This window comes from Phragmites australis, chromosome 18 (genome assembly GCF_958298935.1).
Source record: "Phragmites australis chromosome 18, lpPhrAust1.1, whole genome shotgun sequence".
Classification (NCBI taxonomy): domain Eukaryota; kingdom Viridiplantae; phylum Streptophyta; class Magnoliopsida; order Poales; family Poaceae; genus Phragmites; species Phragmites australis.
This window is the reverse complement of record NC_084938.1, coordinates 11,104,978-11,130,327: the sequence shown is the minus strand read 5'-3', so window position 1 is coordinate 11,130,327 and position 25,350 is coordinate 11,104,978. Positions and strand designations below refer to the sequence as shown.

Below are 25,350 nucleotides of genomic sequence, written 5' to 3'. Positions count from 1 at the left end.
CTTTGCCTTCTAAATATAAGTCCACTTTCAATGATCATCATTTTCTATTTCATAACCTTAAAAATGGAAAAGTTATGGCTAAATTCATTAGAATTCAAGCTAACAGCAAACTTCCTAGGCAACTTTGGGTGCTTAAAGCTCTTGTGTCTCACATCATGGGTAACAAACTTGTTTCGGTACCTAAACAAAAAGCTTGATCTCTTATGTATAGGTGAACTACAAAACCGGTGGCAAACATTGGGTGCTTGATAGCGGATGCACACAACATATAATTGGAATGAGTCAACTCAAGAAGGTGTTGAAGAATGGTATGGTGGTTAGTTTGAAGGATGTGGTATTCAAGAAGGATAAGTTGCTTAGTGCTTGCCAAGTGGGGATGTAAGTTACAAGCTCATATCCATACAAGTAAATGATGTCTACATCAAGACATTTGGAGCTTCTACACATTGACCTCTTTGAATCAACTACCTACAAAAAGTGTTGATGGTAACCTCTATTATCTTGTCATCGTTGATGATTATACAAGATTGTAGGATCAAATATGCGCAAAATACCCAATCAGAGGGGGGTGAATGATTGCGGAAACCAAATTCAAAGATTAACTCACCCAAATCAAAACTTGATTTAAACTCGGTATTCCACTCGAGACAGATTGCATAAGCTCTAGTAAAAACAATGTAGAGAAAGATTTGTAGGTCGGATTGCTCTCAAATTTGGTCAGCGGAAACTGGATTCAAATATGAAACTAACCCAATAAGTATCGAGTAAATCGGATATGTGGATCAAAAGTTATTTCTGGTTGAAGCAGACTATGTCAATCAATATCGAGTAGATCAAAACTTAGTCGAGTTGACAAAAAACTATTTGAGAACAAACCAAATCCACTCGAAATTTTCTCAGATCAAACACTAGATATTCTAGCAAGGTTTTGGATGGATTAAACCAAGATAAACTTCATAGACACAGGAAATTAACTGAAAACCAAAACTATGTATGCAAAATATAAAAAAGAGAGAAAATTCCCAATTAGCAACTCATCAACTTACGAAACTTGATTTTCATTGCATAAATGAGTTTACAAATGCATCTCCAAAGCATCCAACAAAGATTTCCACGAAATCCCAAAGTAGCTCTCTCTCGAGTTTCTCTATCTCTCTACTGTGTTCTGTGCGCTCTTCCCTAATACAACATACCTCTCTATTTATAGGGTAGCCACACGCACAAACGTGACCGAATCGAACTACAACTCCGTGTCGTATTCAATCTGGTCTCTATCCTCCTCTAACCACAAGTGGACAAACAACTTCCACTAATTAAACTAATTAGCCAACAACCCTTACGTAGCCATACATGCACATCTCCCATGCACACATGCATATACGTAGCCAACTCAGAGTCCAGCCACCACACGTCTCCCTCGTGTTGCTCTGACTTGAACATGAATTAGTCTTCACATCCTGTCACAATTAGATCGCCTCCTGCGTCCATCGTGAAGCCTTGTCTCCATATGCATTGTTTTCTCAGCTCGAACGTCCCGCATGACATACTCGATCACCACGACCTCAGTTCCTCCTGAACCTAGTCACTGAACCTTGGTTCCTTCCTGAACTTAGTTTTTCGATCTGTCATCGACTACGTTCGCCTTCGAGTAACACCTTCACACGAATCAAACAAAAATCAAATACGAGCACAAGTCCTTCCCGACTTGACTCAAGATCAGTTCATGCAACACCACGCAAACTCCAAGCATATCATAGCAACTCATGAACATCAAACAAATATCATTATGCTAAATCACTTCGCTCTGGCAATTTCATCAATCAAACCAATTTTTCATCACATGATCTCGCAATCTTCCCCTTGATGAAAACATTGGAAACCCTCATGTGAACATTGGCAAATTTTTAACAGACATGATTTGATTTTATAATCAAACACAAAGTGAAATCAAAAGAAAAAAAATCCTTTGAAGAATTTTTTTTTCTCTCCCCCTTCGAAGCAAAAACATCCTTTGAAGCAAAAAAGAGCAACTTTCTCTCCCCCTTTGGCAATGGTTTCATCAAAAATTCTAAAGAGAGAATCAAATCTTGTTATTTCACTCATTTCAATGAGCATCAGAATTCATCCACATATATAACAAATACTCGACCAAGCCACACTATCAAGAATATTTGCACCAACCCGTCTACACATGTAAAAATATAGTGTGAGAACAACTTATCAAGTATAATTAATGACTTATTTGTAAGGCATGGTTTCCCAATCTCAATTACTTGAATCCTCAATTTATATGCTATCAAAAACATGAATATCAAAAGTATGTCATTGTTTTGATTTAAAAAGACATAACAAGAAGCCAATTTTGATGTCAAGAACTTCTCATATTCTTTTGCAAGGAATTATATACACCATCATCCTTATTCTATCCAACTATGCCAAGCCTATATCAAAAAGATAATCAGAAGCTTAAGACAATAATGTTGGTCATACACGACTTCTTCCAAGTTCATATCAAAGTGCAATGATAAGTAGTCTCAAAAAAATAAGTGCGACGGTGCATACTTTCTTGATCTTTTGTCTATCAACTATTATTCGGCACTTATTCATTTCTTTGATTCTTTCACATATAGCATTTTTATCAAAATCAAAGCAATCAAGAGAGGTTAACCATGATAAAATTTAATTCAAGTTGTCATTCGATTTAAAAAATTATGACAAAAACTACATAATTACACATGTAGATATGAAAGTGCAAAAACTCCTATATAGCATAAGCATTGACCTCAAAAGCCATATATGTATGAGATATGATGCTCATCATATCTCAGTTTTTTTCATTTTTATAAACTTCGACAAGAACTTCCCCTCAAAACAATCCCATATGATGAATAACACCAAGTTCTCCCCAAAGAAAAGTAAACTGAGAAAAATCCAAAGGTTTTGTGAAAATGTATGCCAATTGGTGCTCAGTATTCACACGAAGAAGTTCAATGTTTTCTTTTTCAACATTGTCTCTAAGAAAATGAAATCTGATATCAATATGTTTAGTTTGAGAATGTTGCACATGATTTTTAGCAATACTTATAGCACTAGTGTTATCACAGAAAAGTAGAACACTCTCTAAAGTAACTCTATAACCTTTAAGTGTAGCAAGTATCCAAAGAGTTTGTGAACAATAGCTAGCAACAACTATATATTCAGATTCAGCAGTAGATTGTGCAACAGAGGATTGTTTCTTAGATGACCATGCAACAAGAGAATTACCTAAGAAATGATATGTACCAGATGTACTTTTTTCTATCAATTCTACAACCTCCATAATCAGCATCAGAAAAATCTCTTAACATAATAGATGAAGAAGCAGAAAGTTAAATACCAAAATCTTGAGTTCCATGAAGATACCTTAGAATCCGTTTGATAGCTTGTCGATGTGAAGCATGTGGAGAAGCTTGAAATTGTGCACATAATCATACAACAAATTGTATGTCTGGCCTTGAAGCAGTGAGATACAAAAGTAATCCAATCATACTTCTATACTCTTTTTGATCAACTGGCTCACCATCTTCATCAGGATCAAGTGTCCTTGCTCCAATAGATGTCATGATCGGCTTGTTGTTTTCCATCTCAAAATGTCCTAGCAGGTCTCATGTATACTTACTTTGATGAACAAAAGTATTTTCTTTAGCTTGTTTGACTTAAAGTCCAAAAAGTACATTAGTTCACCTATCATACTCATCTCAAATTCCATACTCATCATTTCTAAAAACTGGGACACCAGAGCATGAGAAAAACAACCAAAGATGATATCATCTACATAAATTTTAACCAATAGTTGATCATTATAATGCTTGAGCATAAACAACGTCTTGTCCACTTTTCCCATTTCAAAACCCTTTTCAAGCAAGAAGGTTTTAAACCTATCATACCACTAGGGGCTTGTTTTAAACCATAGTTTTAAACCTATCATACCACGATCTAGGGGCTTGTTTTAAACCATACAAAGCTTTAAACAACTTGTACATATAATATAGATATTTAGGATTTTCAAAACCAGCTGGTTGCTTAACATAAATCACTTCATCTATGTAGCCATTCAGAAAAGCACTTTTGACATCCATTTGATATAATCTAAAGCCTTTAGATGCAGCAAAAGCTAAAAGAATTCTAATGGCTTCTAGTCTAGCAACCAGAGCAAAAGTTTCCTCAAAATCTAGCCCTTCTACCTATGTAAAACCTTGAGCAACAAGTCTAGATTTATTTCTAACAACAACACTACCTTCCCTTTGTTTATTTTTGAAAACCCATTTAGTACCGATAAGTGTATGACCCAGAGAAGGTGTGACAAGATTCCATACTTTGTTGCGTTCAAAATTTTCAAGTTCCTCATTCATGACATTGATCCAAGATTCATCAGTTAATGCATGTGAAACATCTTTGGATTCAAAAGTAGTAACAAAAACTGAATGAGCATGAGAATTAGAATCAATAAACCTGGATCGTGTGACTCGCTCATGTAAATCTTTAATCATCTGATCAGGTGGATGACTCCAGTAAATGTGCAAAGGAGATGTCACTTGAGAAGCAATCTTTTCTTCTCCTTCAATATGCACAGATGATATAGTAGCTTGAGGATGTCCAACTGTAGCTGAAGTGATAGAATGTGTCAAGGGATCTACAGCTGATTGTATCATCAGAATTAAAATCTCCTCCTCATCGACCTCATCATCATCCACAAAAATACTCTCGAACTCCCCATGTATATACCTGCATCACTTGATCTAGTTCCAAGACTAGTCTCATCAAAAGTAACCTCAAGGGTTTCAACAATTTTGTTAGTCTCGAAAACAAGCACTCGATAGCCACGAGTATGAGCAGGATATCTAAGAAAAATACCATCTATTGATCTAGACTCAAATTTATCCAAATTTCTAGATTTCAGCACAAAGCACTTGCAGCTAAAAACTCGAAAGTGAGATACACTAGGGCCTCTGTCCAAACCACAGCTCAGATCAAGTTTTACCTAATTTAGATTTCAAGGAAACACAGTTTGAAACATAATAAGCAGTAGATATAGCTTCAACCCAAAATTTTCTAGGAGTAGAAAATTCATCTAACATGGTCCTAGCCATCTCGACCCGAGTTCTATTTTTCCTTTCAACTACACCATTTTGTTGAGGAACTCTAGGTGATGAAAATTGATGTTCAATACCTTTCTCAGCACAAAAGTGATCAAAAGAAGAATTCTTAAATTTTGTTCCATTATCACTTCTAATCGCTCTCAACAATCCTAGGAGATCAACAGACAATCTAAGAACTAAACTTCTAAAATAATCAAAAGTTTCATCCTTAGATACCATAAAGTAAACCCAAGAACATATAGAGTAGTCATTGATGCGCGTTTGCTCGATCTTCCGAAAGGTAATATGATAAGTCGATTGGTGGAGCTTCGACGTTGATGATCCAAAGGCTCTGAACAGAACAGATCGTGAACCCTCGCAACCACTACACCACTACTCGTGGTTATCAACCGTGCTAAGACGCGATTGACCTTGCCAAGAAGGCTTTTCCTGCATGCGAATTGGGAACACAAGTAACAACAGGTAGATGCAATCTGAATATTGCTAGTTACTAATGAAGTACTCGAGTTGGGGTTCAACAAACCGATAAAAGGCAAAACTGTCTAAAACAGAATAATCTAAGCTAAATCCGAGTCTAAACTATGACGGCTACTGTTTATATATAGGGGGACGTGAGGAGGTCGACCTAGGGTTGTGCAGCCATAGAAAGAGGTGTACACAATCTAGACTCCGACACGATTACAAGACCCAACTATATCCAAAATGGTGGTACAACACATTATTCGTTCAACTTTGACTACACCATAAGGAATATTTGGTCGAGTTGATACCCATTGGAAAGGGCTCATCGTAAGATTTCCAGAATGTATAAGATTGCCTAAAACGGACTTCGTATGAGAGAGTTATACCCGTTTTACTAACGTGTTGTCCTGCGACTTGACCACGACCTTGACCTCAACTACGACCACGACTAGAGCTCAGCCTCGAGTCCGAGTAGACTTGGCCTTCGCGGGGTGATGTCCGGGTACGGTTGTGCTACTTCTCCCATGTTCCTAAGTAATAAAACATTATAAGAATTTATTAGTAATCCATCCAAGGAAGCATGAACAGCAAGGGACGAGTTCACGTAGTGGTCTAATTGTTGTGCATGTGCTCTTGTAATTGGACCTTATATGATATGAGGATTATTGGCGGTATTGATCGTATCCGAAGGAGCCATGGGCTCATCATTCCCCCTCTTGAATTGGAGTCATCCTCGACTCAAACTCATCTTCTTCTCCCAAATATGGCTTCAAATCTAAAATGTTAAATATAGGACTAATCCCAAAATCTACAGGCAAGTCCAATTTGTATGCATTGTAATTGATTTTCTCAATTATCTTAAATGGTCCGTCAGCTCTAGACATCAACTTTGATTTTCTTAGTTCTAGAAATTTATCATTCCTCAAATACAACCAAACTAAATTACCCAGTTCAAATTTTATTTCCTTACTAGCTTTACTTCCAGCAATCCTATACTTTTTAGTCATGCTCTCTATATTCTTTTTAGTTGTTTCATGCAACTTAAGAATAAATTTAGCACGATTTTTAGCATCTAAATTAAGTCTTTAAAAAATAGGCAAAGGTAGTAAATCAATAGGAGCACAGGGATTAAATGCATACACTACCTGGAACGGACTTACCTTGGTGATGGAGTGTACCGACCTGTTGTAAGAGAATTCAAGATGTGGTAAATACTCTTTCCACATCCTTAAATTCTTCTTCAGAATTGCTCGTAACATGGTCGATAATGTGCGATTGACGATCTCTGTTTGACCATCGGTTTGGGGATGACACGTAGTAGAAAATAGCAGCTTCGTCCCTAATTTATTCCAAAGTGATCTCCAAAAGTGACTCAAAAACTTTGTGTCACGATTCGAGATGATAGTATTAGGCACTCCATGTAGGCGAACAATTTTCTAAAAAATAAATCAGCTATGTTTGTAGCATCATCACTTTTGTGAAAAGGTATAAAATACGCTATTTTAAAAAATCTATCCACAACTACAAATATGCTATCCCTCTCCCTCATTATCCTAGGCAGTCCTTAAACAAAATCCATAGAAATATCCTCATATGGTGTACTAGGAACAGGAAGAGACATATAAAGACCATGTGGATTTAAGCAAGACTTAGCTTTGTTGCAAATGGTACAACGTAAAACGTAGCGCTCGATGTCACGTCTCATTTTCGGCCAAAAGAAGTGGGCGGCCAGCACATCTTTAGTCTTCTTTTCTCCAAAATGTGTCATCAATCCTCCTCCATGCACCTCCAGTAACAACAAAAGACGAATGGAGCTAGCTGGAATGTATAGTTTATTAGCACGATAGAGCAATCCTTCATTCAGTACATATTTATTCCATGTCTTCCCTTCTTTACAATTTTCAAGCACTTCTTTATAGTCCAAATCGGCAGCATATAAGTTCTTAATGGTCTCTAAACCAAAAATCTTATAATCAAGTTGAGATAACATGATATAATACCTAAAAAGCGCATCAGCAATCACATTGTCCTTTCCTTTCTTATGTTTTATGATATATGGAAAAGACTCAGTAAATTTTACCCATTTAGCATGTCGTTTATTCAGTTTAGCTTGACTTCTAATATGTTTCAGTGATTCATGATCATAATAGATAACAAATTCTTTGGGCCATAAATAATGTTGCCAAGTTTCAAGCACACGAACTAAAGCATACAATTCTTTATCAAAAGTGGAACAATTCATACTTGGCCCACTTAATTTGTCACTGAAATAAGCAATAGGTTTACCTTCTTGAATTAGGACACCTCTAATTCTAATCCCACTAGCATCACATTCTAGTTCAAAGGTCTTACCAAAATCAGGGAGTTGGAGCAATAGAGCATAGGTGAGCTTCTCTTCCAACAACTTGAATGCTTGTTCTTGTGCAGGTCTCCATTTGAAAACTACTCTTTTCTTTGTCAACTCATTTAACGGAGCAGCAATGGTGCTAAAATCCCACACAAATCGCTGATAGAAACCCGTAAGATCATGAAAGCTGCTCACTAGAGTAACAGTCTCAGGGGTTGGATAGCTCTTTATAGCATCAATTTTTGCTTCATCCACCTCTATTCCTTGTGGAGTAACAACATAGCTAAGAAAAGAAACTCGATCCGTGAAGATGCACTTTTTGAGGTTACTAAACAAACATGCATCTCTCAAAGCGTTAAAAACATCACATAAGTGAGCAAAGGGTAGTTCATATGATTTGTCGTAAACCAAGATGTCATCAAAGTAAACAACTACAAGTATCCCAATGAAAGCACATAAAACTTCATTCATCAAGTGCATGAAAGTACTAGGTGCATTAGTGTAATACTGAATTTCTTGGAAAAAAAAGAGAGAGAGGTTGACCAAAATTTTGACTTTTTTTATCTGTTGCTCGGATGGCCGATCAGAGACCGCGGTTGCGTTCATCTCGTCGAGACGAACCTATTTTGCTATTCATATGTCCGTTCCGGGCACTTTAAAACCCGTAGCGAGCCCAATAAATTTAGACCGTCCGTTGTTTTGGAAAAAAAAATAAAAAAGGGATAAGTACTGGATGGATAGGTCCTCAACCCGATCCATCCAGATTCTTCACGTCGTGTGTGCCATCTCGCTCTCTTCTGTGTTCTCTCTCTCTCGAGTGTTTCTCTCTCTCTCTCTCCTACCGCCGCAGCTGCGGCCGAGCCCCTGCGCCGCCGAGCGCCGGCCGCCGCGCGTCGCCGTGCCGCCGCCGCTGCCCCGCCGCCGCCGGCTGCCTCTCCCCTCTCCCTCTGTGTTTTGCCGTGGTAGCTCAGCCAACCGAAGCAAGTAGCAGCCGGTGGAAAGGAAGAAAGAAGAAAGAGAAGAGCCGGCCAGGAGAGAAGCCAGGAAGAAGAAGGAGAAAAAAAAGAAGAAGAAAAGAAAAAAGAAGAAGAAAAGGGAAAAAAAAGAAAAGGGGAAAAAAGTTGGAAATTTTGGAATTTCGTCGGTTTCGTCGTCAATCTTTCAAAGGCGAATTCTCGGTAATTTTTTCTGGACGTTCGTGGTTGGATTAAATTAAATCAGTTAATTCGTGTCGTATCGTTTCATGTGATCAATAGTTTGATTCGTTGTGATAATCGTGGTTGACTCGAAGATACGACATCCGAGTTGAAGTATTCAATTCATCGAAGTGAAGTCTAAGTAATGAGAATTTTAGTTCAACCCTGAATTGAAAATAGTGTATCATTTCATGTGATACAGTTCTCTTTTCAGTTGTCCGAAATATCGGCGTAGACGCGACGTTTTCCGACGTAGGGTTGACGCTTCGTATTTTATGTGTTTTAATTGTGCTTTAGAGCTAATAACATACCTATACAGGTGGTACCGCTTCCGGGCGCTCTTGATCGGATTTTTTCTTCATCGCTTTTGGTAAAAGGCAAGTAACGTGGGGGTGTGGTTCTATGCTATGTTTATATTCATGTCTTACTTCTTTTGCAAACAAAATTGAAGTATATGGTTTTCTTTTCAAATCCATTTAAATTATGGATGTCGTTGCTTTTGAATTATTTAAATCAATGTTTTTCTTATTAATCTGGATTGTACCTTTATCTTCATGAAATCAGTTTGTCTTCATGAATCAATTGTGGTTTTCATCATGAGCTATTCAAAAAGAAATAAAGAATTGACATCAATTCACATGCATACATATGCATTTGTGCACTTCATATGGTGATAAAGGCCGATCACTGCCATCGTGCGTGATTCGTACCGGTACATGGAGTTGCATGAGATGTTGGCATCGTCCAACTCTCAAATGGAGTTGCATCATGGCATTCATACATTTTTTTTATGATATTTGGAGAATTCAGCTTTCTCGGGGTTGAATGCCATATTCTTGTGGGAGAACAGGTTGAAGTTTGTCGTTACTGTCTCGACAAAAAAGAAAATTCTGAAATAATGACCTCTTTAAAACCATGTGGTTTGTTCTGATTGCTGGGAGAAGAACGTTTTATTCCTAAATACTTTTAAAACGGAGTGAGATGTGTTTATATACATAGCTGTTACTTGCTGAGCTCGTCTCACCCCCTGTTAAATCTTTTACAGGTATGTTTGATTGCTGACGTGCTTGTCGGGGGATGGTTTTTGGTAGTTGCACGCACGCCCTCATCACAACGCCGATAGTCTCCCGGTGTTTGAGTTGAGCTTTGTTGATGAGTTGCCGTTTGTTTTGGTATATGTTGTGGTGAGACGCTGGTAGCGTCGTGAAGGTGATATATAAATATTGGTTATATCTGTTTTTGGCTGCCTGAGAACTTATGTTGTGGTCAGTTATACCACTCTACAGAGGAAATACTGCCAAAATTTCCTATTTTCAGATGATTAGGCTCAGTTAATACGAGCGAGACTATCAGTACAACAAATTGGGCAATCTGTGATAGTTAACTCTCCCAGTGGTCTTATATCCAGTTCTTATGTTTGCCCGGGGTGTGTTGTAAATATTGGAGATGAGGAATTCACGGCTAACTTGGTGATGATCAATTTAGAGTCCTTCGACGTTATTCTTGGTATGGATTGGCTTGCCCAGTACCAAGCCATTATCTCTTGTTCTTTGAGAATCATCACCTTGCGAGCTCCATCAGGAGTGGAGATTGTTTTCCAAGGGAAGGCCTTGCCATATACACTTTCCATGTTGTGCAGGATTTTCCCTGACCAAAGGATGTGGAAATCTGGTGCTCTTTGGTCATTGGTTGAAGGGCAGGATGTCACTCTACGTGTGGAAGATATCCCAGTAGTGTGTCGTTATCCTGATGTGTTCCCTAGTGAGCTTCCAGGATTGCCTCCTGAACGAGAAACAATCTTCCGTATTGAGTTGATTCCAGGTACACAACCCATTTATAAGACTCCATACCGAATGGCTCCAATGGAACAAATGGAATTGAAGAAGCAATTCGATGAACTCCTTGCTAAGGGATTTATCAGGCCGAGTACGTCGCCTTGGGCTGCCCCTGTTTTATTTGTGGAAAAGAAAGATGGCACAAAAAGGCTTTGTGTGGATTATCGGACGCTTAATCAAGTGACAATCAAAACAAATATCCTCTACCTCGTATTGATGATCTTTTTGATCAGTTGAGGGGTGCTATGATATTTTCGAAGATCGATTTGCAATCGGGTTATCATCAATTGCGAATCTGAGATGAGGATATTGCGAAGACGGCTTTCAATACAAGGTATGGGCATTTTGAATATGTAGTTATGTCTTTTGGACTAACGAATGCCCCTGCTGTTTTTATGGAAGCCATGAACCGGATGCTCCATGAATATCTGGATGTCTTTGTGGTGGTTTTCATCAATGATATATTGATTTATTCCAAGTCAAAAGAGGAACATGAGGTGCATCTCAGTCTGGTGTTGGAGGCTCTTCGGAAGAATAAATTTTATGCGAAGCTAAAGAAATGTGCCTTTTGGCTCGAAGAAGTCGGATTTCTTGGGCATGTTATTAATCAACGTGGTATTACTGTGGACCCAAAGAATGTTGCTGCAGTAATAGAATGGCAAAGACCATCTAATGTGACAGAGATTCGAAGTTTTCTTGGACTAGCTGGCTATTATCGGCGCTTCGTACAAGACTTCTCCATTATAGCAAAGCCTATGACTAGACTTACCCAAAAGGGTGTTCCTTTTGTATGGACTGATGATTGTGAGGTCAGTTTCCAAACCTTAAAGAATAAGCTGGTGAATGCTCCTATTTTGGCTTTGCCCGAGAGTGGTAAGCGTTTCACAGTTTACACTGATGCTTCTCGGATTGGGCTTGGCTGTGTGCTTATGCAAGAAGATCGGGTAATTGCATATGCTTCCAGACAATTGAAGACTCATGAACAGAATTATCCCACTCATGATTTAGAATTGGCTGCAGTGGTTTTTGCCTTGAAGAGTTGGAGACATTACCTGTATGGGGAGTCATGTGGTATCTTCACTGATCATAAGAGTCTCAAGTATATTTTCACTCAAAGGGATCTGAATTTGAGACAGCGGAGATGGTTAGAATTAATCAAAGATTATGATCTGACAATTCAGTATCATCCTGGAAAGGCCAATGTGGTAGCTGACGCCCTCAGCAGAACAGGTGTACCTAAAGCAATAATGTCTTTACATTCAGAGTTGGATCGGATGGGAATATCTTTTTGCTTTGCTGGCACTGTGCAGCCAGAAACTCAAATGATTATCCAATCTGCTATACCTGAACATGTACATGAAGCTCAACAGCATGATCGTCTTCTTTTAGAAGTTCGAAAGAGAATTTTAGCAGGAAAATCAAAAGAGTTTAGTGTGGATGAGCAAGGTACAATACGCTTTAGAGGCCGTCTCTGTGTACCACAGAAGGCAGATGTGAAAATGGATATATTGAGAGAAGCTCACCGGGCTCCTTATACTATTCATCCAGGTGAAACCAAAATGTATCGAGACCTGAAGCAAAATTTTTGGTGGAAAAGGATGAAAGTGGATATTGCTAAGTATGTTGCAGCTTGTGGGGTCTGCCAACAAGTAAAGGCTGAACATAAAAGACCTGCAGGATTAATGCAACTCTTAGAAATTCCAGAATGGAAATGGGAACATATCACTATGGACTTCATTGTTGGGTTGCCTCGTTCACCTCGAGGCAGGGATGCTATTTGGGTTGTCGTGGATAGGCTTACAAAATCTGCACATTTCATTCCAATGAAGACAACCAGTTCGGCACATGATTTGGCTCCCTTATATATTAGGGAAATAGTAAGGTTGCATGGTGTGCCAAAATCGATCATTTCAGATCGGGATTCCAAATTTGTATCTCAGTTTTGGCAGAGTTTGCAAAGTGCCTTGGGCACGAAACTTTCTCTTAGCACAGCCTTCCACCCTCATACGGATGGTCAGTCGGAGCGGACCATTCAGACTTTGGAGGACATGCTCCGTGCTTGTGTCTTATCTTGGAAAGGCAGTTGGGAAGACCATCTGGCTTTAGCAGAGTTTGCTTATAATAACAGCTATCAAGCTAGTATTCGGATGGCTCCTTTTGAGGCCTTATATGGCTGAAGGTGTGTTTCTCCTTTGTGTTGGGATTCTGTTGGAGAGAGATCACTGATTGGTCCGGATTTGGTTCATCAAACATCAGAAAAGGTGCACCAAATACGTCAGAACCTGTTGGCTGCTCAAAGTCGATAGAAGAGCTATGCAGATATCCGGAGGCGAGAACTAGAATTCTCAGTTGGTGACTATGTTCTTCTCAGAGTGTCGCCAACCAAAGGTGTTGTACGTTTTGGAAGGTCGGGGAAGCTTAATCCGAGGTACATTGGTCCATTCCTAATCACAGCCTGAGTAGGCAGTTTGGCATATCGTCTTGAATTACCAGACTCAATGAGTGGAATACATAATATCTTCCATGTTTCTATGCTAAGAAAATATCTGAGAGACCCGGAGCATAAAGTTGATGTGGAATCAATCACGATAGAGAAGGATCTGACCGTAAAATGCCACCCGGTACGTATTCTGGATTCCTCAGAGCGAGTTATGAGGAGGAGGACTATCAAGTTTGTGAGAGTCCTTTGGACAAATCAAACAGAACGAGAAGCAACTTGGGAACTCGAAGAACAAATGCGCAAGGAGTATCCTGAGCTCTTTGAGACTGGTGAGTCATAAGTTTTGAAATATTTATACCTCTGTTTTATAGTTGCCATGGAAGCGGTAGAATTCGGGGACGAATTCTTTTAAGGGGGGGGGGGGAGAATGTAATACTGAATTTCTTGGAAAAAAAAAGAGAGAGGTTGACCAAAATTTTGACTTTTTTTATCCGTTGCTCGGATGGCCGATCGGAGACCGCGGTTGCGTTCATCTCGTCGAGACGAACCCATTTTGCTATTCATATGTCCGTTCCGGGCACTTTGAAACCCGTAGCGAGCCCAATAAATTTAGACCGTCCGTTGTTTTGGAAATAAAAAATAAAAAAAGAGATAAGTACTGGATGGATCGGTCCTCAACCCGATCCATCCAGACTCTTCACGTCGTGTGTGCCGTCTCGCTCTCTTCTGCGTTCTCTCTCTCTCGAGCCGTTCTCTCTCTCTCTCGAGCGTTTCTCTCTCTCTCCTGCCGCTGCGCCGCACGTTTTCGCCGGCCGCCGTCGCTGCCCCGCCGCCGCCGGCTGCCTCTCCCCTCTCCCTCAGTCAATCGAAGCAAGTAGCAGCCGGTGGAAAGGAAGAAAGAAGAAAAAGAAGAGCCGGCCGGGAGAGAAGCCAGGAAGAAGAAGGAGAAAAAAAAAGAAGAAGAAAAGAAAAAAGAAGAAGAAAAGGGAAAAAAGTTGGAAATTTTGGAATTTCGTCGGTTTCGTCGTCAATCTTTCGAAGGCGAATTCTTGGTAATTTTTTCTGGACGTTCGTGGTTGGATTAAATTAAATCAGTTAATTCGTGTCGTATCGTTTCATGTGATCAATAGTTTGATTCGTTGTGATAATCGTGGTTGACTCGAAGATACGACATCCGAGTTGAAGTATTCAATTCATCGAAGTGAAGTCTAAGTAATGAGAATTTTAGTTCAACCCTGAATTGAAAATAGTGTATCATTTCATGTGATACAGTTCTCTTTTCAGTTGTCCGAAATATCGGCGTAGACGCGACGTTTTCCGGCGTAGGGTTGACGCTTCGTATTTTATGTGTTTTAATTGTGCTTTAGAGCTAATAACATACCTATACAGGTGGTACCGCTTCCGGGCGCTCTTGATCGGATATTTTCTTCATCGCTTTTGGTAAAAGGCAAGTAACGTGGGGGTGTGGTTCTATGCTATATTTATATTCATGTCTTACTTCTTTTGCAAACAAAATTGAAGTATATGGTTTTCTTTTCAAATCCATTTAAATTATGGATGTCGTTGCTTTTGAATTATTTAAATCAATGTTTTTCTTATTAATCTGGACTGTACCTTTATCTTCATGAAATCAGTTTGTCTTCATGAATCAATTGTGGTTTTCATCATGAGCTATTCAAAAAGAAATAAAGAATTGACATCAATTCACATGTATACATATGCATTTGTGCACTTCATATGGTGATAAAGGCTGATCACTGCCATCGTGCGTGATTCGTACCGGTACATGGAGTTGCATGAGATGTTGGCATCGTCCAACTCTCAAATGGAATTGCATCATGGCATTCATACATTTTTTTATGATATTTGGAGAATTCAGCTTTCTCGGGGTTGAATGCCATATTCTTGTGGGAGAACAGGTTGAAGTTTGTCGTTACTGTCTCGACAAAAAAGAAAATTCTGAAATAACGACCTCTTTAAAACCATGTGGTTTGTTCTGATTGCTGGGAGAAGAACGTTTTATTCCTAAATACTTTTAAAACGGAGTGAGATGTGTTTATATACATAGCTGTTACTTGCTGTGCTCGTCTCACCCCCTGTTAAATCTTTTACAGGTATGTTTGATTGCTGACGTGCTTGTCGGGGGATGGTTTTTGGTAGTTGCACGCACGCCCTCATCACAACGCCGATAGTCTCCCGGTGTTTGAGTTGAGCTTTGTTGATGAGTTGCCGTTTGTTTTGGTATATGTTGTGGTGAGACACTGATAGCGTCGTGAAGGTGATATATAAATATTGGTTATATCTGTTTTTGGCTGCCTGAGAATTTATGTTGTGGTCAGTTATACCACTCTACAGAGGAAATGCTGCCAAAATTTCCTATTTTCAGATGATTAGGCTCAGTTGGAAGTAGGGTGTTACAGTTAGTTAACCCAAAGGGCATTACTAAACACTCATACAAACCAAACTTAGTTTTGAATGCAGTCTTTCATTCATCTCCAAGTTTCATCCTAATTTGGTGGTATCCACTTCGCAAGTCAATTTTAGTGAAAATTATAGAACCACTCAGCTCATTAAGCATATCATCTAACCTAGAGATAGGGTGACGATATCTTATAGTAATATTATTGATGGCTCTACAATCAACATACATACGCCAACTACCGTCTTTCTTAGGAACCAAAAAAACAAGAACAGCACAAGGGCTAAGACTTTCTCGGACATACCCGTGGTCCAAAAGGTCTTGGACTTGTCGCTGAATTTCCTTAGTCTCTTCCGGGTTGGTCCTGTATGCAGCACGATTTGGCAAAGTTGCTATCTGAATCAAATCAATTTGATGTTCAATCCCTCGAATATGTGGTAATCCCAAGGGTACTTTAGCTGGAAATACATCCACAAACTCCTGCAAAAGGTTAGAAATAGCAGGAGGTAAAGAGCTAGATATATTCTCTAGTGAAACTAAAGCATCTTTGCATATCAAAGCATAGCATGACAACTCATTATCACAAATTTCAGCAAGATCAGATTTAGTAACAAGTATAACACACTCTTTTAGTCTAATTCCATCAGACTTAGAAGTCGTTGCTTTCTCCTTTTTGGGTGGAAAAACTTTTTCCGCTACTTGCTGATTTTCAGATTCATTCTCAAACTCTTCTCTCTTATTTTCAGCTATCTCTTGTTCACATTTCATAATTTCAACAGGGGTTAACGATGGACAAGTTATTTTTTTTCCTTTATGCATAAGAGTACTTATTACTTCTACCATGATGTGTTGCATCAGTATTAAACTCTCATAGTCATCCTAACAAAAGAGAGCATGCTTCCATGGGAACTACATCGAAATCAGCACAATCATGGTATGAACCAATAGAAAAATGAACCCTAGCTGTTTGCATTACCATCAACTTACCACTGTTGTTGAAGCATTGAATATGATACGGGTCAAGATGGTTTCTTGTCGGCAAGGCAAGCTTCTTGATCATATCTGAACATACAAAGTTGTTGCAGCTTTCTCCATCAATAATGACTCGAACACGATAATCCTTGACTATAAGGAACATCTGAAACGAATTGTGGTATTGTAGCTGTTTCGCTTGCTCCATTTGAGTGCTTAACACTCGCTGCAGCTAAATATTCTCCTTCCTCGCCTCGAGTTCGACCACTAGTCGAGTCGACCATCAAGTCGTGTTCGACCACTAGTCGCTTTAACCATCTACTCGAGTTCAACCACTAGTCAAGTCAACCATCAAGTTGTGTTCAACAACTAGTCATTTAAACCATCTACTCGAGTTCCACCACTAGTCGAGTCGACCATCTACTCGGGTTTGACCACTAGTCGCTCCGACCACCCACTCAGGGTCCCGACCAGTTATTTTGGCCACCCACTCGAGGTCCGATCGGTCACTCCGACCACCCACTCAGGGTCCCGACCAGTCATTTCGACCACCTAGTCGGATTCAACTAACCACTCGTTTTCGCCTCCACCACCTAGTCAGAGTCTATCTGTTTCTAGCTAGTCTCGAACATCCTACGAACTCGTCATATCGAGCATTGTCTGACAAAGTTTGAGTATCACTCGATATCCGCTTTGTTTTGTCTTTTTATTACCTTTATACTCCTGCTCTCCGGAAAAAAGTTTGTGACCCACATATCTCACTGGTGTTCGAAAAGGCAGTAGAAGAGTTTTTGAATTTGTGTCACATTAAAAAAAAGAGAATCAGTTTGCATTGCGAATTTTGTTCCATTGTGCTTGTGTCTGTTATAGTTTTCGGCTTGCTTGAGCTAGTTCTAGGAACATGTTCGGGCCAGCAAATGTGACAAGTATTGTGGACTTTTATTTAGCTTTGCTAATCTGATTTCAATTATTGTCATTCCTTGCTACTAAATATTACTTATCTAAGCTACACCTTCTCTCGACCAGAACGGTTTCTCCTCTTGCAACTACCTCACTTGCACTTGATAAGCTATCACGAACCAGCTACCGATTGTGCCAACTGTTGTGATTGGTAAGAACACTTGCAAAAGCGTGGCGTGACTCCACCTTCACCATCTAGTAGTCAATAGATATAATTTATCTTTCGTTGTTTTCTATCTTCGACTAACCATGGCAGGAGAAGCATCGGATGCGAAAGAGTGTGTTTTGAGGGAAGAACTCACAATGTTGTTGGATGATCATCGACAAACTATTAATGATGACATCGAAAAGAAGCTTGCGGGAACCAATACCACATTGCAACGACTTAATGAATGCATTGTAATGCTCAATACACGCTTTGATCGATTGGTTAATCTACCACCAAACAATGGTCGAGTGGATCCCCATGGTGCAGCCTATGAACAAGAGGAGTTTGTCGCGGATGATGAAATTTTGAGACAAGAACGTGACACCTTTGATGAACGATAAAGGAACCGATTGAACTTCAACCGTCAAGGTATGAGAGATAATAATTTTCAGCAACATAACTCACGTATTAATGATGATCCATTTGCTAGGGTTTACTATACCGTCTTTTGAGGATGCTTATGATGTTGAAAGGTATTTACATTGGGAGATGATGGTAGAACAAAAGTTTAATGTCATTTAGTTCCTAAAGTGCATAGAGTTAGGCAAGCCACTAGTGAATTTAAAAATTTTGCAATCATCTGGTGGAATAAGGTATGGATCGACGGATTAGCTCCTACTACTTGGAATGCTTTAAAGGTTGCTATGCATAATAGATTTGTTCCACCCTCTTTTAAATGTGATTTATGTAAGAAATTGCAGCGCTTAAACCAAGGTGATAGATCTATAGAAGAATATTACTAGGAGCTACAAATTAGTATGTTGTGTTGCTTTTATGGAGGGTTAAGGTGTGAAATTCAGAACATAGTTGATTACAAAGAATACAATAGTGTTCCTAGGTTATTCTAACTTGCATGTCTGGTAGAAAAAGAATTATAGGGACGACAATAGAGGCCAAGGAGCAATTTTGGAAGCATGACCACTTCAAAATCAACAACGGGACAAGTCAAAATAGCTCCACATTCAGCTACACGGTGTACTACCCCTTCTTGAGTAGGGCGCATTCAGCAGTACCTTCGACACCTGATATGCTCCTGAGGTAAGCAAATCTGTAAGTGTGCAGGGGCCAACCAAGAGCTCTTCTTCGGTTGCTTCTACAGGCTGATCGACCGGGATTGTATGACACCGATGCAAGGGAATGAGCAACGTCATGAAGGATTGCCAACTCAACGAGCGTACATTGTAACAGAAGACGATGGATATGTAAGTGCTAGTGATGTTGAAAATGAATGTGTACTTGCAACTAACCATGCAGGTGATGAGGATGAACATGAGACGAATATCGACAATGAGGAAGAATCGACCAGCCAAATATTCTCCTTCCTTGCTCGAGAAGCCTACAAGTAAACATAAGATGTCGAGGGCTCAATACTAGGGTTAGTAATAAGGCTTTTAGGAATCTAGTACTGAGTCACTCGACCAACGACACGAGTAGGCAAAACATGAGTAGCCTGAGTAGACTTAACTCAAGCAGCTCGAGTGAGTTCCACTCGAGAAGCACTAGCAGCTCGAGTAATCATAACTTGAGAAACTCGAGTAGATTCAACTCGAGTTACACGAGGAGTAAAAGGTGATGACTGTTTCACCTAATGCACAAAATGAGGTTCCACAACCTCACGAGGAATAAAACATGCCTTTTACAAATTAGACCTAGCTTAGACTTCTCTTTCTTTTGTTGTTTAGTTAGTCTAATACAAAAATCAACTAAATATCCATCTCTACCACAATGAGTGCAAGTATACTTAACCCAATGTATGGATTTTGAAAAAGAAGCAACATTTGCATTCATTGTAGAGGAGAAAAATCCAACGGTCATAAAAATAACCTTCTTAGGTTCAGATTCAGCAAGAGGTTTAAATTTGCCACAGCCAAGAGTTCTAACAATAGTGGGTGCATTTATCTTAGAACGAGCATAGGGATCAAAACCTAAACCATGTTTACATATACTTGACTTAGATGAATCTAAATCTTTCCCTTAGAACGTTCTAAAGTTCCTTTCAAATAATCAACCTGTTTAGAAAGAGCTGGACACTTATCACAAGCAACACTCATAGGTTTCTTTTGTTTATGACAGTTAGAGCATGAAAGAACCTCATGAGTAATCATGTAATTAGCTATTTGAGAAACTCTATTATTAGCATCATGCAACTTCAATTCAAGAATTGAGCAATTAGAATAGGAAATTTAATCATGCAAATCAGACATTGAACAACTTGAATTTTTAACATATTTGCAATTTAACACAACAAGTTTCTCCTTTTTCTCAATTTCTTCTCTAAGTTTCTCAAGAGTAAAAGTATGAACATCTCTAAGATGTTTGTGCTTAGTGCCTAGTGAGTCATGTCCTAGCGAATTTAAAGTCTTAATCTTTGAACTCATAGGCAATATAGCTCATACATTTCTTTGGAGTTTTCTCCCTCCTTAATTTTCGGTTCTTATTGCCTATTTCAAAAAGTATGTATGCTATAGCTTTTATGGGCAAATATTTGTAAATGAGTGTTTGAGAGGATAAGGTCTTAACTCAAATTGATCCAAACATCTGTTTTTATTGCGCGCTTATTTGAAGTTTGGACATAGTGAGAGATTTTAGATCAATAGAAAGTTTTCTTCTCACCAGATGGTCTGACACTACTTTCTTTCTTCTCAGCGGATCATCCGGCGCTCTGTGTTCAGTCTGTTTTGGCGTATGCTCAAAGACTTTCACCGGACCTTTCAGCGCTCAAGACAATAGTTGTCTCTTAGATGTTTTGGAAAACAGTCTGGTGCATGCCAATTTCCAATCATCGGATCTTCCGACGTGTAGAAGTCAGTTCTCTCTCAGAAAAGGTCCGGCATTCAATGCTATGATCAGCGGATAATCTGGCGTTTGAAATTTGGTTTCGGCTCAGTTAGAAAACATTCTGGAAATAATGGTCCGATGCATCTCTCTGATGCTTAGATGGTTACCAGCGGATCGTCGGCACTCACATTTTTTGTGGGTCCCACCTGTCATATAAGCTTTCAGGCTGAGCACCGTACCCTCATTTTTGACCTGTCGGGCCGTCGCCCATGCCTCTTGCCGACTCGCACGCCACCGCCCAACACTCCACCGCAGTCCAGCCACCGCTCTGTGCCACTCCACACTGTAGCATCTCACCGCCACTCCATCCCAGCATCGCGCCACCTCCACTATCACCGCCCAGTGCTGTGCCGCCCAGAGCCACCGCTTGTTCTATGCCCTAACTCCGTCGCCAGTGCCATCGACCACCATTCCTCCTTCACCACCAGCATCTCCTTCGCTAATTTCTTCCTGGTGAGATTCTCTTCGACTGATTGCTCATTTTTGCAAATCCTCGATTTAAAATTATGCAAATTAGCCCCAAAATTTGCCCAAAATTTACTCAAATTTGATCAATTTGTTCAAACTGAAGACAAATCATTTGCATTTGATCAATGTCTAGTGTTGCAAACTTGAATCTGTAGCATGTTCATCCAAATTCACATCAAATTCTTGCTTAGGATTCAAATTCAGGTCAAATTCAGTCAAATTGCTTAAACCTGACACGTTCGCTCATCTTGCTATTCAAGTTTGATCTGTTAGATGGGTCATAAGTGCCGCAACAAGGGAAAGGAAGTTGAGCAGCCAAAGAAGAAGATAAAGGCACAGAAGGAATGGGACCGAGCGGTAGCTGTTACAGATGCATCTGAGACTTAGCGTGGTTTTTAGATTGGAGACAGTTCTACACTGCGTCGGTCCATCCACACTTGTTCTGCCATGGGGTTGGGCTCGACGCCTTCCAGCCAGTCAAGCAGCCGAAAAAGGGCTCGTCAGGAGCCAGAGACAGAGGAGGAGCAGTCTCAGGAGGAGGAGCAGCAGTCAGAGGAGTCTCCAGCACAGGGTGAGATCAGGTTGCGTGACTTGACGTCCTTCAAGTCAATAAAGATCAAGAAGCTGAAGTTTGTGCCAGTTGGAGAGTGGTTTAGCCCACAGAGAGATGAGAGGGTAAATCCTAGGTTCTGGACCATTCTGCAAGAGCTTTCATGCATCTTACCTAAGGAGGAAGGTCAACTTGAGCGAGCACAAGACGCTCAATTGGCATTATATGCAGTTGGCTGTAGGAGTTGATATGAGACAACACTTTGCTGCCTTCCTTGGTTAATTAGCTCTGCTCATGGATGTGGACATATGTGTGTTCTAGCTTGTTTCCTGGATCTCTTTACTTTGTCTTCTTTCCCATCTCTTTACTTTCTCACATTTAAATTTGAGCATTTACTTTCTTGCAAGCTTTCAATTCTGCATTTACTTTGTGTTCTACCTTATTTTTTTCCTTGCCTTCCTTTAGTTTGATCGTGTAGTTTCATTACCTTTCCTATAGTTTAAGGTGGTTACTTGGCTTAGAATTCGATAGAAGTTGTTTTTAATTAGTGCCCAATTCACCCCCCTCCTCTCGAGCCATCCAATCCTTTCATCTGGTACTTTGGACGCCATTGGAAGGTTCGGTGGGTCACCAGACAGTTCGTCTATCTTGTCCATTGGCCACTAGAATATTTGTCTAGAGGGCTTGGACACTTGGAAGATGAAGGCCACCGGATAGTCCAGTGACCCACCTAATTGTCCGGTGAGGCGGCCATATAGTAAATGGCTAGTTTTTTGGTAATTGGATTTGAAGGCAGCGGAAAGTCTGATGGCCCACCTAATTGTCTGTTGACCTGTTTTTCTGGAGGCCGAGGGGTTAACAAATAGTTTTTGGTGGTTCGATATAAATATGCCCCCTCACCTCATTGATGGCCCTCTTAGCTAGTTGTTTAGTTCATCTACACCTTTGGAGAGCCAAGAGGAAGAAGAAGCACTAGAGTGATCATTCAAGTTCTTAATTGAATATTAAGGACATCATTAGTGCTAGGAGAGTAGCTTGTGTACATACATTCAGCTCTTTGATCTTGATTAGGTCAAGTGATATTCTTAGCTTGTTACTCTTTGTGTCACCTAGGCGGATTGGAGAAGATATTGTTGAATACCCAAGAAGGAGTTATGTCTGATTGGAGTCCACTAATCCGGAGTGGAGAAGAACTACCCTTGCGCTTAGTTCCTTATGGAGAGCGGCAACTCTCCGATACCTCAAAAAAAAAAAAAAATGAGCCTTCCTAGTCCCTCTCTTTACATTTGAGCATTTTCATTTCTAGTATTTCAATTCCCGCAATTTACTTTCCACAATTTACCTTTGCAGAATTGCCATGAAAGAATAGAATTTGAACTAGGTTGGAAATTTATTGTGTGTTAGCATAGACACACATAGAAGCCTAGAATCACATAGATTAAGGATGGGTAGATCATTTCTATATTTTTAGTGATAAAAAAGTTTTTGAATCCAAATTCAACCCCCCTCTCTTGGGCATCTCTATCCTTTCACATCGCCATGCCCTGCTTCTGCCTCCTACCACCACCGCCCCGCAGCTGTCATAGTCGGCTGTGGATCTGGGTGTTGCCGACGGGAGTCCACCCCACCGTGAAGGCCATGGATGTAGCTGCTTGTGCATGAGCAGGCCACATGCGCATAGCGGCCGCAGTGGCCATATCACATGCACCATTGGATCCAGCAACACAAAGCGTAGTAGCATAGGGGAGGTTGGAGATGGGGCTCATCGGATTGGACTTCGGTGCTGCAATTCAAGGATACACAGATGGTGAGACATAGCATGGCTATGGCGCTGGTGCCACCGTGCAGCATCAATATGATATGGAGTGCTTCTAAATCTGGCAAACAAAGTGGAGGTGGGCGTGTCGAGGAGAGCAGGGGACTTTTGCTAGTGGGATGAAGAAGCCACATGCTATGGGTCAACGATTGGGATTGGTGCCATATATAAGAGAGGGATTCAGAGGAAGGAGGAAACTCCGATGAGGGAGAAATAGAGGACTGACCGGAGATATATAACGGTGCTGGGATCGGATCTAATCTAAGTCATTGATTTTTCAATCGTGTGGTATAGTGCTAGACAAAGCTGAACTGAGAACTGCTAAATTGGGAACAACAGAGTGGCATGTTTGCAAAATGGTTCACGAATAATGCTACCGGGGCAATTTTGCCTGATGTGAAATTGAATCTTAAGTGTGGTCTTGTGATACAAAGTGATAAAAAGGTGCATGGTTACAAAATTGATTCTAAAAAGTGTAGTTTTGTGATTTTTTTTCCGTAGTTTCATGAACTGTACACTTACATTTTCCAAATATATGTTAGCAAAATATTTAAAATATAATTGAAAGTATTTTTCATGAAAAGTGTACTAATACTTTTTTGCTTAAAAATGCTAGTTATTTTGTGTACAGTGATGATCAAAGTTTTTAAAGTTTACATGCATGCATTTTTGAAACAATATTTATTTGAGAACAGAGGCAGTTTAAATTTAATTATTGTTCCCATTATTAATTCTTATCTGTGGCACTTGGCATATAAACCTAATCCAATGTTCATTGGAATACTTTATGTTGTGTTGGTTCAAAAATTTGCAATAAAAAAGGATGGGCCTCATGTTATAGTTTCTCCAAAATCCCTGCGGAACAAACAAGTCATCTAGTAAAACTTTAAAAGCTCGCTGCTTTGTTTCATAGGGCTTCATCCACAAAATTCAATCCCTTTAAATTCCTCCATTATTATTTTTCCCCCTCAAAGGGACCATAGAATACAATAAGCATCTTTTAAAACGAACACAACGAGCTAGAGCTCAAGCTGAGCATATATTAAAAATAAGAGAGTTGATCTAGTTTATAAGGCAATAAACATCTTGCAACAGCATATACAAGTGCATGCATCTTCTTCAATTGCACAGAAGTACCAAGTATTCAGACTCAAAGTTTGAATATCATTCTTGACAAATGATACAAATATCATTATGTTAAAAATGGACAAAAGAGACATAATTTAGTGACAGGTCATTATACGATCCATCACTTATATAGCCTCAGGTTGGGACAGGGCATAGACCCGTCACTAATTGTAGGTCATAGGTAACGGATTATAATACTACCCGTCACTTCTGTATAGGTGACGGGTTATAACTACACCTGTCACTTATGATCTGGTTATAAGTGATGGGTCTCCTCACACCAAACATAAGTGGCGGGTCATATCACGACCCATCACTTATAATATGGCGTAGGTGACGGGTCTCCCTGCACAAGTAATAAGTGAAGGGTCATATTATGACCCGTTACTTATGACTTAGCTCTGTTATAAGATCTGGCCCGCTACTGTACACCCAGACTGGCCAGGACTATGCGCGCACAGTAGATCGGTGATTTTCTCTGGTTCCCCTAGAGACTCAGTAATATTTTGTTGATTTGATGTTTGAATTGGTGCTAGGTCTTTGAAGGTTTGTATCTCTCCCTTTCCTCCTCAT

General features: G+C 39.8%; 1 protein-coding gene across 3 annotated transcripts in view; it reads left to right on the top strand.

Moving 5' to 3' along the window:
- Positions 1-15,910, top strand: part of LOC133898463 (synaptotagmin-5-like) — a 51,411-nt gene extending 35,501 nt beyond the window's left edge. Inside the window, exons 14-15 of one of the 3 annotated variants that reach the window (XM_062339168.1) lie at positions 14,808-14,865; positions 15,533-15,910. In XM_062339168.1, coding sequence (XP_062195152.1) covers positions 14,808-14,833 — 26 coding nt within the window. In that variant the 3' untranslated portion in view covers positions 14,834-14,865; positions 15,533-15,910. Of the gene's footprint in view, positions 1-9,462; positions 9,521-10,188; positions 10,427-14,807; positions 14,866-15,532 lie in introns of those variants that run through there. The other 2 variants (XM_062339167.1, XM_062339169.1) reach the window with 2 other exon arrangements.
- Positions 15,911-25,350: the final 9,440 nt, after the last annotated feature.